This window comes from Mesoplodon mirus (genome assembly GCF_964341445.2).
Source record: "Mesoplodon mirus genome assembly, chromosome: 2".
Taxonomy (NCBI): Eukaryota; Metazoa; Chordata; class Mammalia; order Artiodactyla; family Ziphiidae; genus Mesoplodon; species Mesoplodon mirus.
In genome coordinates this window covers 166691770-166707464 of record NC_138977.1, presented here as the reverse complement: position 1 = coordinate 166707464, position 15695 = coordinate 166691770, and the positions used below count along the sequence as shown (strand labels likewise).

At 41.3% G+C, this 15695-nt stretch overlaps 1 protein-coding gene across 1 annotated transcript in view; it reads right to left on the bottom strand.

The window, feature by feature from the left end:
- Positions 1–4531, bottom strand: part of BST1 (bone marrow stromal cell antigen 1) — a gene marked incomplete at its 5' end in the record, with an annotated part of 28943 nt that extends 24412 nt beyond the window's left edge. The window contains 3 exons of the mRNA XM_082608523.1: positions 454–589; positions 2975–3101; positions 4335–4531. Coding sequence (XP_082464649.1) covers positions 454–589; positions 2975–3101; positions 4335–4531 — 460 coding nt within the window. The remainder of the gene's footprint in view (positions 1–453; positions 590–2974; positions 3102–4334) is intronic.
- Between the last annotated feature and the right edge of the window lie 11164 nt (positions 4532–15695).

Genomic DNA, 15695 nt, shown 5'->3' with positions numbered 1-15695 from the left:
CTAGCTCTTCAAGTCATTTAACCTCCCAAAGCCTCAGTTTGCCCCTCTGGAAAATGAGGATAGTGAGAGTCATGCAGGACTCTGGAGTCAGACTCTGACTTTGCTGTTTACACACTGTGAGATCTTGAGCAAGTTTCTCAGTCTTGCTGTGCCTCACTTTCCTCGTTTGTCAAAATAGAAATCAGGATAGAACCTATCCCATGGGGCTCTTGCAGGGATTAAATGAGTTAATATCCATAAAGTGCTTAGAACAGTACCTAGCAAAAGATAGATTCTCTTTCTCTATTATCATTGTTATTATTTAATTATTATTATGACCACTTTACCTGAGAGGATTTGAGGGGGGCAGAATCCAAAGAGATAAAAAATGCATACGAAAGCACTTAGCACAAATGGCAAATGCATAGTAAATAGGAACCCTGACTTTTCTTGTGATTCGTGCAGAAGTCTTACCAGAGGCATTTTTCTGTCGACACCAGCTCAAGAAATCTCCAACCATGCCATACAGAACATTGCACAGTGGCATAAAGCGGCGGCCGTTCTCCGCATAGCTGGTGACAAGGAGGTGGTTGTTTTCCCAGAACAGGGACTAAGGAAAAACCAACACAAAATGAAATCAAAACAGATTTCTTCAGGCACAGTAGCATCAAGACAAGTCAGGCCAAGCATTTCTCATTCACCTGGGACTTGCCTCACAACAACTGAACCTTCTTTGTTTTTGTCTTTAGTTACCCATTCAGAGAGTGCTACCAGCTCTCTTTTCTTTATTCCAAGGGTATCATGCAAATGTTAATGAAATGTTTTCCCAGAAGAGAAAAAATACAGATACATATATATTTTTTCTAGTAGTTAAAAAATTATAGATAGATTTTTTTTTAATCAAGGGACCTGGGTTCAAATTTTGGGTCTGTCATATACTAAATGTGTGATCTTGAGCAAGCCATGTAATCTCCCTGTGCCTCAGTTTCCACATGTGGAAAATGGGGAGTATGAACCCTTTCTCTTCTCCCAGAGCTGTGGTTAGGATGATATGCAATCACAAAATGAATTCCTAAAGGGTAAAGTGCCTCAAAAATACATTACTTTTATATTATACTTTATAGTTTCCACTATGAAGTTACAATGTTTTCACATAATAATAATACAAATAACAATATCCCCCTCATCATGCCATCAGATCCTCAGTATTCCAACCAGCAATCTCTGTCTAGACTGGATGCTTCCCAAGGGCAGAGGCTGTTTTGTTCCCTGTTGCATCTGAAAGGCTGAGAACAACACCTGGTACATGGAATTAGCTGAGTATTTACTGAGTTTATCAACCAAAGTCCATGAGAAAGGAGAACAAAAATAACAGCTCCCCTTTTTACTGCCCAAGAGGCTGCAAGGTTCAAAGGCAACATATACTCAAAAATCATGTTTTCAGCCTATTATGCATTTGAACCTCCCAGCTCCATTTACCTGCCTTTACAAATGAAAAAAATCAATGTTAAGATGTTTTCATTTGTAAACATCAATGTTACATGGCTTTACGATGAAAAAATCAAGTTAAGAATTTGTGTCGGGCCTCCCTGGTGGCGCAGTGGTTGAGAGTCCGCCTGCCGATGCAGGGGATACGGGTTCGTGCCCCGGTCTGGGAGGATCCCATATGCCGCGGAGCGGCTGGGCCCGTGAGCCATGGCCGCTGAGCCTGCGCGTCCGGAGCCTGTGCTCCGCAACGGGAGAGGCCACAACAGTGAGAGGCCCGCAAAAAAAAAAAAAAAAAAAAAAAGAATTTGTGTCAACCTATTTACAATAGCCAGGACATGGAAGCAACCTAAGTGTCCATCAACAGATGAATGGATAAAGAAGATGTGACACATATATACAATGGACTATTACTCAGCCATAAAAAGAAACGAAATTGAGTTATTTGTAGTGAGGTGGATCGACCTAGAGTCTGTCATACAGAGTGAAGTCAGAAAGAGAAAAACAAATACCGTACGCTAACACATATATATGGAATCTAAAAAAAAAAAAAGGTTATGAAGAACCTAGGGGCAGGACAGGAATAAAGATGCAGACGTAGAGAATGGACTTGAGGACATGGGGAGGGGGAAGGGTAAGCTGGGACGAAGTGAGAGAGTGGCATGGACATATATACACTACCAAATGTAAAATAGATAGCTAGTGGGGAGCAGCTACATAACACAGAGACATCAGTTCAGTGCTTTTTGATCACCTAGAGGGGTGGTATAGGGAGGGTGGGAGGGAGACGCAAGAGGGAGGGGATATGGTGATATATGTATATGTATAGCTGATTCACTTTGTTATAAAGCAGAAACTAACACACCATTGTAAAGCAATTATACTTCAATAAAGATGTTCAAAAAAATTTATGTCAAAAATATGTCCTTCATTAAGAAAAAAAGAATTTATGTCAGAGAAATAAAAAATGGTATCTAACTTTCTTTAAACTCAAGGTACTGTTCTAAACAAGCAATTTACATAGATGTTCTCATTTACTTTCACTGTATTAGTGCTTAGAGTGCAGACAGAATACAGACATGTAAACCACATGATTATATTTTAACCGGTTTCTTCAAGAAACTGGTCCTGAATGGATATAATCTTAAGACCTGTTAAGAGGAGGGATTGGTCTCCTGGGAGGATACTGACATAGAGGGTTTTCTGAAGTACTAAAGGTTCAGGCCTTTGGAGCCAGTTAGGATGGAGATTGTTCAGAACTGGCCAGGTGTAGAGGCCCCGTGGGAAAGGGGTGGTGACGCCCTGATGTTCTTGGGTTTCTGCACTGACTTCTTGACTTAGGAAAGTTCCTTCTGCCCAGGACAGGCAGGAGACCCAGGAGCACCGTTGAAGACAGAGCCACTTTCCCACCAGAGAGCCTGGCGCACTTTGTGAGTTGGTTGCTTGGCCTGGACACTGTCTGTCTCTATAGAGACAGAGTAACATTTTACCGAGATGAAGGTAGAGTTACCTTGTCTCTGGGAATGGAGTGCCTGGAGAGGTTAATAAAAAGATCGTAATCTGAGGGAAGCACAGAACAGGGATCCTTATCCAGCACCAATTTAAAGGCTTCCCAGATGGCTGTGCAGTTCTTGTCCCTGCGGAAAAGTACAAGTTTAAAAAAGAAAAAGAAGAAGAAGAAGAGAAAAAAAAAAAGACCACATTCCAGTGTGATATATTTCCGTTTCTCTCTCCAAGTTTTTTACTAGTGATTTTGTCAAATATCAACTCTGCAGAACTGGGCATACAAAAAAGACATGAAATTGTCATAACTCTTGCGTTAACCCCAATTCAGAAGAGGAAGAAAAATAACTTTGGTGATGGATTTAGAAATCTGAAAGTGGCAGTGTCTTTCAGAGGTGCAACACACATTTCTTAGAACTTAAAACAGGCTCACAGAGACAGCAGAAAATGCACAGAGCTAGAAGGTGACAATTCCAGTAAACCACATGGTCTGCCAGCTTCAGGTGCCCCTTCATTTAGACACAGGTCCATCCTGGGGTTGGGGGCCAGGTGAGATCAGGCAGACATGCAAGACCTTGTAAGGTCAGGAGTGAGCACAGAGTGTGGAAAAAGACTGCTCCACCTCCTGCTAAGGCAGAAAGTATGACATCCAGTGTCTGCTGCAACTCCTTAAGTCCAACCTAGCTTTCCAAAACCATTTCCCACCCCATTTGTAACTTATTTCTTATGCTGGGTGGTAACATGGGTGTTCCCTGTATTATTTTCCATTCTTTTTTATTGGCCTAAAATCTGTCACAATAAAAACAACTGGCACAAGAGAGGGACTTTATGAAAACAGAAAATATGTGTCCAAGGAAGGAACAAAAATTAGTAAGAAGCACAGTGCTGGCAAGAGAGGTTCAAACTTTAAAAGTCCTCTAAATTAGAAGACCTGAAATTTGAATTCCCAAAGTACCTGGACTCGGGGAATTCCAGCTGGAGACCATATTCCTGGGTCTGGTTAACCTTACGCTGGCTGTCGTCCAAACTCACTGCTACATAATCCTCATCCACTCCCCAACATCCGCTTCATTTTTACACACACACACACACACACACACACACACACACACACACACACCCTTCACCTCCAGACCCCACCCAGTGCACCCTCCCCAGTAAGATTCCCCATCCTCCTTCCCCCTCCCCCTCCCCCTCCCCTTCCTCTCCCCCTCCCCTTCCTCTCCCCCTCCCCTTCCTCTCCCCCTCCCCTTCCTCTCCCCCTCCCCTTCCTCTCCCCCTCCTCCTCCCCCCTTCCTCTCCCCCTCCCTTCCTCTCCCCCTCCCTTCCTCTCCCTCTCCGGCTCCCTCCCCAGCCGCTGCGCTCACCGCAGCTCGGGGCTCAGCACCGCAATGTACTCCGCGCAGCGGCCCAGGAAGATACTCTGCAGGTGCGGGACGGTGCCCTGCCCGCTCCAGCGCGCGTCTGCAGCGCCTGCAGCGCCCGCGGCCGGCGGCAGCAGCAGCAGCAGCAGCAGCAGCGCCGGCAGCGGCCGCCCGGACCGCGCGCACCCCCGGGCTTCCATCGCAGCCATTTGGGGGTGCCTCCCGGACTCGCCTCCTCCCGTCGCGCTGAGGTGGCTCCCCAAGCTGCCGCTGGGCAAGATTCTCGCCCTAACGGAACCCGCGCTCACTTGCTGTCTCTCTTTGTACTTCAGCTCCGGGACTGAGTTGGGACATTACCGGGGGCAGGACTATTGCCCCTGGCTAATCTCGGCCGGAGTCCACCCTAGAGGCCCAAAGAGGAAGCAAGGTTGGAGAAGGGGTGAGGCGAGTACAGTCCCCCGAAGGAAGATTTTTCTGGCTTCAAACTATGACAACTTTCACAGACACCCTCTTTCTCACTGGCTAATGATGAGTGGACGGTGTTTGTTTTCAGGAAATAATAACCACAAAAGCTAATATTTATTGATCTGTTACTATGTGCCAACCACTTTACAAGCATAATTTTCATTGCCTTTTCACAGTATCCCTCCAAGCTAGGTTTATCACTCCCATTTACAGGTGAGTGAATTCAGGGAAGTTAAGTAGCTTGTCGGAGGTCACAATCTCCCTTCCAGATAGATGCAAAATTCCAGAGACAATCAGTGTAGAGATCTGAGATTAACAGACGTCACTGGAGGGCCAAGTCCTCTGTGCCTGGCAGACGTGATAAATGTGGGAGGCCCGTGAGAGGTAGGGTGGAAGGTTCTGGAATATTTTATTTTAATCTCTCTTTTCTATTTTTGAAGTTTATAACCAAAACTCTCATTGTCCTGTCCAGCCCCTCCCTAACTTGAGTCCACTTTCCAGAAATAAGCATTTTAAATTATTTCAACAGGTTTTTTTGTTTTTGTTTTCCTGGCATTTACTTCCACATTTCCAAATAATATGCCTGTATGCCGTTTCTTGATGTTTCCATTTTGGATAGTATTCTATGACTTCCCACAACATCAAAGGAAATTTTATCTTTAACCCCACATATCCTCAAAAGCCATCCTTCTGTACCCTTCATTGTCCAAGTCTTTTTATCAAAAGCTTTAACTCAGTAATCAGCATTTATGTTATTATGACTTGTGAATATTATTCACGGCTGAGTTGTAGTATTCTATGATTCTATTTCCTTTCTTGTGAACTTCATGCTTATGCTAGAGATAATAATAGTCTCCCTCCCACCATCCCCAACCACTGGCTTATTTGTTTGTTTGTGATATTATATGTACACTTATGATTATGGTCAAATTCTCTACAAGACATGTAAATCTTTCAATGCATTTAAAAGCATCAGTCAATATTTCAGGTGGTGTGTGTGATTTCTTTCTCTCTCTCTCTCTTTTCTTTTTGTTTCTTGGAAACACCCTTTTTTGTCCAGCTTACTCTCCCAGTCTGAGATTACTGCTCTCAACTTGCTGCACAGTTGTCTTGCAGTGGCCCAGGAAGATGCCTGTTTTTGTCTCTCCTGGATTGATGCCCTGTTTCCTAGATCCCATGTCTAGAGCACACCTTCCAATAGCTTCTTTTTTTTTTTTTTTTTTTTTTTTTGCAGTACGCGGGCCTCTCACTGCTGTGGCCTCTCCCGTTGCTGAGCACAGGCTCCGGATGCGCAGGCTCAGCGGCCGTGGCTCATGGGCCTAGCCACTCCTCGGCATGTGGGATCTTCCTGGACCAGGGCTCGAACCTGTATCCCCTGCATTCGCAGGCAGATTCTTAACCACTGCGCCACCAGGGAAGCCCTCCAATAGCTTCTTGAGAAGATGCCATAGGGGCTAAATTTTTTGACTTTTGCATAATAATGTAAAATGTCATTATTCTACTCTCATGCTTGATTGAAAGTTTGGTTAGAGAGAATTTTAAGTTGCAAATCATTTTCCCTCAAAATTTTGAAGGCAGTGCTCCACTGTTCTCTGATTTCTGTGTTACTATTGAAAAATCTAGAGCCCTTTCCCTAATCCTGTTTATTTGACCTTCTCTCTGGAAGTTTTTAAGATAAATCTCAAGAGTATGAAATTTCAGAGATGAACTTGAGAGCAAGTAATTTCCATTCATTGTGCTGACAGCTCTAGGAAGGATGTTTCCAAGAAACAAAAAAAAAGAGAGAGAGAGAGACAGAGGAGGGAAAGAAATCACACACACACCACCTGAAGTACTGACTGATGCTTTTGAATGCATTGTGAGATTTATATGCCTTGCAGAGAATTTAACCATAATCATAAATGTATGTAGAATACCAATCAAACAAATAAGCTGAGGGGGAGGGGGAGGGAGACGATTACTACCGCTAGTTAAGCAAGTTTATAAGAAAAAAATATATATAGTCCTATAATTCTCTAAGCTCAGCCATGAATAATATTCATAAGTCATAATAAAGTAAATGCTGATTATGAAACAGGAGGGAAGGCGGCAGGGGACAACCTTTGAAACAATGACATAGCCAGAGGAAGTGACATAAACTGATTAGAACCAAATGGGTCCAAGATGACCACTAAGTCAAATTCCATTAGACCCTGAGCCTCAGTATATGCTGACTGTAACACATCAGCAAGCTAAATGACACACCCACAGGTGCCATGACAGTTCCAAGGCCAACCATAAGGATCAAAAAGTGGGCGGTGGCCCAATTCCTGGATATCACCGCCCCTTCCTGAACCAGCTGGAATACTCCTCCCACTCATTAGCCTGTGAAATTACCCACCCCTATAACCCCATACTCTGGTGCCTTTCTCACCTTCTGAGATGGCCCACACTCTGTCTGTGGAGTGTGTTTCGCTCTAAATAAATCTGCTTCTTACCTATCACTCTGTTTCTCACTGAATTCTTTCCACACTGAGACACAAAGAACATGAGCCTCAGTAAGTCCAGACACCAGGTGAGTGATTCTAATTAAAACAATGTGAGTTTGAGTCCCAAGCAGGGTTTTGGCCATGTTCAAGTCCCGGCCGCGTGGGTTCAAGTCGCAATCTGAGGTGCACGGTTTCAATTACTGCTTTAACATTTATATCCAGAAAATAGAAAGAATTCAACAACTCAAAAATAAGAAGGGCTTCCCTGGTGGCACACGGGTTGAGAGTCCGCCTGCCGATGCAGGGGACGCAGGTTCGTGCCCCGGTCCGGGAGGATCCCACATGTGGCAGAGCAGCTAGCCCTGTGAGCCATGGCCGCTGAGCCTGCACGTCCGGAGCCTGTGCTCTGCAACGGGAGAGGCCACAACAGTGAGAGGTCCGCGTACTGCAAAAAAAATAAATACATAAAATAAGAAAAACAACCCAAATTTTTAAATGGTATCTGCTTTTAAAATAGTTGAGCAGATACCTCACCAAAAAAGACAGTCCACTACTAGGTATTTACCAAAGAGAAAATGAAAATGTCTGCCCAAAGATTTATACAGGAAATGTTCATTGCAGCTTAATTCATAGTAACACCTAAACAATGCGAATACCCAACAAGAGAAGAATACACAAATTGTCATATAGTCTACAATAAAATACTACTAAGCAGTGCAAAGGAATGAACTACTGATACACTGAAGAATGTAAAAAAAAGTATATGCTAAATGAAAGAAGCTAGATATAAAATAATACACACTTTATTATTCTCCTTACATGAAGTTCTAGAAGGAATAGGATGCTGATATACAGAATTAGGGGAAAAGAGATTTCAGATGGAACCAATTGCCTGAGCAAATACAGGATAATGGAAAGCATGGGGCTTCTCCTGAAAACGGTAAAATTTTATTTTGACTAATAAATAGGGTACAGGTTGAGACTTGACAAAATAAGTTAGGGTCATACCTTTTTTCTTCTTTTTGCCACGCCTAGCAGCTTGCAGGATCTTAGTCCCCTGACACGGGATTGAACCCATACCATCAGCAGTGAAAGCACGGAGTCCTACCCAAAGGACCTCCAGGGAATTCCTAGGGTCATATATCTTTTTTTCTTTTTCTTTTTTTTAACATCTTTATTGGAGTATAATTGCTTTACAATGGTGTGTTAGTTTCTGCTTTATAACAAAGTGAATCAGCTATACATAAACATATATCCTCATATCTCCTCCCTCTTCCGTTTCCCTCCCACCTTTCCTATCCCACCGCCATATATTATATCCTGAAGACCTTGGACACAATAATAGTTTGAACTTTGTGCCCTTTTTCTTTTTTTTTTTTTGAATTTTATTTTATATATATTTTTATACAGCAGGTTCTTGTTAGTTATCCATTTTATACATATTAGTGTATACATGTCAATCCCAGTCTTGCAATTCATCACACCACCACACTCTCCCCCTGCCACTTTCCCCCCTTGGTGTTCATACATTGGTTCTCTACATCTGTGTCACTATTTCTGCCCTGAAAACTGGTTCATCTGTACCATTTTTCTAGGTTCCACATATATGTGTTAATATACGATATTTGTTTTTCTCTTTCTGACTTATTTCACTCTGTATGACAGTCTCTGGATCCATCCACATCTCTACAAATGACCCAATTTCGTTCTTTTTATGGCTGAATAATATTCCATTGTATCTATGTACCACAACTTTATCCATTAGTCTGTCGATGGGCATTTTGGTTGCTTCCATGACCTGGCTATTGTAAATGCTGCTACAATGAATACTGGGGTGCACGTGTCTTTTTGAATTATGGTTTTCTCTGGGTATATGCCCAGTAGTGAGATTGCTGGGTCATGTGGTAATTCTATTTTTAGTTCTTTAAGGAACCTCCATACTGTTCTCCATAGTGGCTGTATCAATTCACATTCCCACCAACAGTGCAAGAAGGTTCCCTTTTCTTCACACCCACTTCAGCATTTGTTGTTTCTAGATTTTCTGATGATGGCCAATCTAACTGGTGTGAGGTGATACCTCATTGTAGTTTTGATTTGCATTTCTCGAATAATTAGTGATGTTGAGAAGCTTTTCATGTGCATCTTGGCCATCTGTATCTCTTCTTTGAAGAAATGTCTATTTAGGTCTTCTGCCCATTTTTTGATTGGGTTGTTTGTTTAATATTGAGCTGCATGAGCTGTTTATATATTTTGGAGATTAATCCTTTGTCCGTTGATTCGTTTGCCAATATTTTCTTGCAGTCGGAGGGTTGCCTTTTCGTCTTGTTTGTAGTTTCTTTTGCTTTGCAAAAGCTTTTAAGTTTCATTAGGTCCCATTTGTTTATTTTTGTTTTTATTTCCATTACTCTAGGAGGTGGATCAAAAAAAGATCTTGCTGTGATTTATGTCAGAGTGTGTTCTTCCTATGTTTTCCTCTAGGAGTTTTATAGTGTATAGTCTTACATTTAGGTCTCAAATCCATTTTGAGTTTATTTTTGTGTATGGTGTTAGGGAGTATTCTAATTTCATTCTTTTACATGTAGCTGTCCAGTTTTCCCAGCACAACTTATTGAAGAGGCTGGCTTTTCTCCATTGTATATCCTCGCCTCCCTTGTCATAGCTAAGTTGGCCATAGGTGCGTGGGTTTATTTCTGGGCTTTCTATCCTGTTCCATCAATCTATATTTCTGTTTTTGTGCCAGTACCATATTGTCTCGTTCACTGTAGCTTTGTAGTATAGTCTGAAGTCAGGGAGTCTGATTAGTCCAGCTCCGTTTTTTTCCCTCAAGACTACTTTGGCTATTTGGGGTGTTCTGTGTCTCCATAATAATTTTAAGATATTTTGATCTAGTTCTGTAAAAAATGCCATTGGTAATTTGATAGTGATTGCATTGAATCTGTAGATTGCCTTGGGTAGTATAGTCACTTTCACCATATTGATTCTTCCAATCCAAGAACATGGTATATCTCTCCATCTGTTGGTATCATCTTTAATTCCTTTCATCAGTGTCTTATAGTTTTCTGCATACAGGTCATGTGTCTCGTTAGGTAGGTTTATTCCTAGGTATTTTATTCTTTTTGTTGCAGTGGTAAATGGAAGTGTTTCCTTAATTTCTCTTTCAGATTTTTTATCATTAATGTATAGGAATGCAAGACATTTCGGTGCATTAATTTTGTATGCTTCAAATTTACCAAATTCATTGATTAGCTCTGGTAGTTTTCTGGTGGCATCTTTAGGATTCTCTATGTATAGTATCATGTCATCTTCAAACAGTGACAGTTTTACTTCTTCTTTTCCAATTTGTATTCCTTTTATTTCTTTTTCTTCTCTGATTGCCATGGCTACGACTTCCAAAACTATGTTGAATAACAGTGGTGAGAGTGGACATCCTTGTCTTGTTCCTGATCTTAGAGGAAATGCTTTCACTTTTTCACCATTGAGAATGATGTTTTGCTGTGGCTTTGTCATATATGGCCTTTATTATGCTGAGGTAGGTTCCCTCTATGCCAACTTTCTGGAGAGTTTTTATCATAAATGGGTGTTGAATTTTGTCAAAAGCTTTTTCTGCATCTATTGAGATGATCATATGCTTTTTCTTCTTCAATTTGTTAATATGGTATATCACATGGACTGATTTGCGTATATTGAAGAATCCTTGCATCCCTTGGATAAATCCCACTTGATCATGGTGTATGATCTTTTTAATGTGTTGTTGGATTCTGTTTGTTAGTATTTTGTTGAGGATTTTTTGCATTAATATTCATCAGTGATATTTTTCTGTAATTTTCTCTTTTTTAATATCTTTTTCTGGTTTTGATATCAGGGTAATGGTGGCCTCGTAGAATGAGTTTGGGAGTGTTCCTCCCTCTGCAAATTTTTGGAAGAGTTTGAGAAGGATGGGTGTTAGCTCTTCTTTAAATGTTTGACAGAATTCACCTGTGAAGACATCTGGTCCTGGACTTTTGTTTGTTGGAAGATTTTTTTAAAATTTATTTATTTATTTTTGGCTGTGTTGGGTCTCCGTTTCTGTGCAAGGGCTTTCTCTAGTTGTGGCAAGCGGGGGCCACTCTTCATTGTGGTGCACGGACCTCTCACTATCGCGGCTTCTGTTTTTGCGGAGCACAGGCTCCAGACGTGCAGGCTCAGTAGTTGTGGCTCACGGGCCTAGTTGCTCCGCGGCATGTGGGATCCTCCCAGACCAGGGCTCGAACCCGTGTCCCCTGCATTAGCAGGCAGATTCTCAACCACTGCGCCACCAGGGAAGCCCCTGTTGGAAGATTTTTAATCACAGTTTCAATTTCATTACTTGTGATTTGTCTGTTCATATTTTCTATTTCTTCCTGGTTCAGTCTTGGAAGGTTATACCTTCCTAAGAATTTGTCCATTTCTTCCAGATTGTCCATTTTATTGGCATAGATTTACTTGTAGTATAGTCTCTTAGAATGCTTTGTATTTCTGTGGTGTCTGTTGTAACTTTTCCTTTTTCATTTCTAATTTTATTGATTTGAGTCCTCTCCCTCTTTTTTTTGATGAGTCTGGCTAATGGTTTATCAATTTTGTTTATCTTCTGAAAGAACCAGCTATTAGTTTTATTGATCTTTACTATTGTTTTCTTTGTTTCTATTTCATTTATTTCTGCTCTGATCTCTATGATTTCTTTCCTTCTACTAACTTTGGGTTTTGTTTGTTCTTCTTTCTCTAGTTCCTTTAGGTGTAAGGTTAGATTGTTTGTTTGAGATTTTTCTTGTTCCTTGAGGTAGGCTTGTATTGCTATAAAATTCCTTCTTAGAACTGCTTTCACTGCATCCAATAAGTTTTGGATCATCGTGTTTTCATTGTAATTTGTCTCTTGGCATTTTTTGATTTCCTCTTTGATTTCTTCAGTGATCTCTTGGTTACTTAGTAACGTATTGTTTAGCCTCCATGTGTTTGTGTTTTTTAAGTTTATTTCCCTGTAATTGATTTCTAATCTCATAGCACTGTGGTCAGAAACGATGCTTGATATGATTTCAATTTTCTTACATTTACTGAGCCCTGATTTGTGACCCAGGATGTGATCTATCCTGGAGAATGTTCCATGTGCACTTGAAAAGAAAGTGTAATCTGCTGTTTTTGAAAGGAATGTCATATAAATATCAATTAAATCTCTCTGGTCTATTGTGTCATTTAAAGCTTGTGTTTCCTTATTAATTTTCTGTCTGGATGATCTGTCCATTGGTGTAAGTGTGGTGTTAAAGTCCCTCACTATTATTGTGTTACTATTGATTTCCTCTGTTAGCATTTGCCTTATGTATTGAGGTGCTCCTATTTTGGGTGTGTATATATTTATAATTGTTATATCTTCTTCATGGATTGATCCCTTGATCATTATGTAGTTTCCTTCCTTGTCTCTTGTAACATTCTTTATTTTAAAGTCTCCTTTATCTGATAAGAAATTGCTACTCCAGCTTTCTTTTGATTTCCATTTGCATGGAAAATCTTTTTCCATCCCCTCACTTTCAGTCTGTATGTGTCCCTAGGTCTGAAGTGGGTCTCTTGTAGACAGCATGCATATGGATCTTGTTTTTGTATCCATTCAGCGAGACTGTGTCTTTTGGTTGTAGAGTTTAATCCATTCACGTTTAAGGTAATCATTGATATGTATGTTCCTATTACCATTTTCTTAATAGTTTTCGATTTCTTTTTGTAGGTCCTTTTCTTCTCCTGTGTTTCCCATGTAGAGAAGTTCCTTTAGCATTTGTTGTAGAGTTGGTTTGGTTGTGCTGAATTCTCTTAGCTTTTGCTTGTCTGTAAACCTTTTGATTTCTCTGCCAAATCTGAATGAGATCCTTGCCAGGTAGAGTAATCTTGGTTGTAGGTTCTTCCCTTTCATCACTTTAAGTATATCATGCCACTGTCTTCTGGCTTGTAGAGTTTCTGCTGAGAAATCAGCTGTTAACTGTATGGGAGTTCCCTTGTATGTTATTTGTAGTTTTTCCCTTGCTGCTTTCAGTAATTTTTCTTTGTCTTTAATTTTTTCCGATTTGTTTACTATGTGTCTCGTCATGTTTCTCCTTGGGTTTATCCTGCCTGGGAGTCTCTGCGCTTCCTGGACTTTGGTGGCTAGTTCCTTTCCCATGTTAGGGAAGTTTTTGACTATAATCTCTTCAAATATTTTCTCAGGTCCTTTCTCTCTCCCTTCTCCTTCTGAGACCCCTATAATGTGAATGTTGTTGTGTTTAATGTTGTCCCAGTGGTCTCTTAGGCTGTTTTCATTTCTTTTCATTCTTTTTTCTTTATTCTGTTCCACAGCAGTTAATTCCATCATTCTGTCTTCCAGGTCACTTATGCGTTCTTCTGCCTCAGTTATTCTGCTATTGATTCCTTCTAGTGTATTTTTCATTTCAATTATTGTATTGTTAATCCCTGTTTGTTTGTTATTTAATTCTTCTAGGTGTTTGTTCTTTAATTCTTCTAATGTCTTGTTAAACATTTCTTGCCTCTTCTCGAGCTTTGCCTCCAATCTTTTTTAGAGGTCCTAGATCATCTTCACTATGATTATTCTAATTCTTTTTTCTGGAAGGTCACCTATCTCCACTTCATTTAGTTATTTTTCTGGGGTTTTATCTTGTTCCTTCATCTGGTACAAAGTCCTCTTCCTTTTCATTTTGTGTATATTTCTGTGAATGTGGTTTTCCTTCCACAGGCTGCAGGATTGTAGTTCTTCTTGCTTCTGCTGTTTGCCCTCTGGTGGATGAGGCTATGTTAAAGGGTTTTGCAAGTTTCCTGATGGGAGGGACTGGCGGTGGGTAGAGCTGGCTGTTGCTGTGGTGAGCAGTGCTCAGTAAAACTTTAATCTGCTTGTCTGCTGATGGGTGGGGCTGGGTTCCCTCCCTGTTGGTTGTTTGGCCTGAGGCGACCCAACACTGGAGCCTACCCGGCTCTTTGGTTGGGCTAATGGCGGTCTCTGGGAGTGCTCACACCAAAGAGTACTTCCCAGAACTTCTGCTGCCAGTGTCCTTGTACCCACAGTGAGCCACAGCCACCTCCCACCTCTGCAGGAGACCCTCCAATACTAGCAGGTAGTCTAGTTCAGTCTCCTATGGGGTCAGTGCTCCTTCCCCTGGGTCCCGATGCGCACACTACTTTGTGTGTGCCCTCCAAGAATGCAGTGTCTTTTCTCCCAGTCCTGTCAAAAGTCCTGCAATCAAACCCTGCTAGCCTTCAAAGTCTGATTCTCTAGGAATTCCTCCTCCTGTTGCTAGACCTCCAGGTTGGGAAGCCTGACATGGGGCTCAGAACCTTCACTCCAGTGGGTGGACTTCTGTGGTATAAGTGTTGTCCAATTTGTGAGTCACCCATCTAAGAGTTATGGGATTTGATTTTATTGTGATTGCATCCCTCCTACCACCTCTTTGTGGCTTCTCCTTTGTCTTTGGATGTGGGGTATCTTTTTTGGTGAGTTCCAGTGTCTTCCTGTGAATGATTGTTCAGCAGTTAGTTGTGATTTCGGTGCTCTCTGAAATTTGTGCTCTTGAACATCAAGAGCTTTCAATACTTTCTGAACTTCCTTATTTAACATTTTGTCTTGTTTGTTGGTTGGCATTTTTGGTTGCTTGAGGATGAAACAAGAGATATCATGAATTTGAAGTTTTTAGAACAGTGTTTCATAGTGTCTCTCAATGAATGTTTCAAATACTTATCAAGAGCTTGTTTGTTCCTTGTGTTTATTTTGGGTTGCGGTAAGCTGAGTAATAGCCTCACAAAGATGTCTGTGCCCTAGTCCCCAGAACCTGTGAATACATTACCTTACATAGTAAAAGGGACTTTGCAAATGTGATTAATTTAAGGATCTTGAGATGGAGAGATTACAATGGATTGTCTGGATGGGTCCAATGTAATCATAAGAGAAGGGCAATCACCCAGAGAGGTGATCATACAGAGAAGGCAATGTGATGATGTAAGCAGAGAGATATTTGAAGGTGATTTGATGCTTGCTTTGAAGATGTGAGGCAGGGCATGCAGGCAGACTCTAAAAGCTTGAAAAAGTACGGAAACAGATTCTTCCCCAGAGTCTGCAGAAGGAACAAACCCTGCTAACACATTGACTTTAGTCCAATGAGACTATCATCGGACTCCTGACCTCCAAAAGAGAATAAATTTGTGTTGTTTTAAGCCATTAATATTGTGGTAATTTGTTACAGCAGCCATAGGAAAGGAGTACAGATTTTGGAATCTGAAAGTATCCCTCTTTCTGCCTCCCTTTGTCCTCAGTTCCAAGACTGAGTTTGGGACATCATTAGCACAGGATTATTACTCTTGGCTAGTCTTGGCCAGAGTCTGCAAGGAGGCTGCCCCAAAGAAGAAGCAAGATTTGAGAAGGGGTGAGGTGAGTTCAGTCATCAGAAGAAAG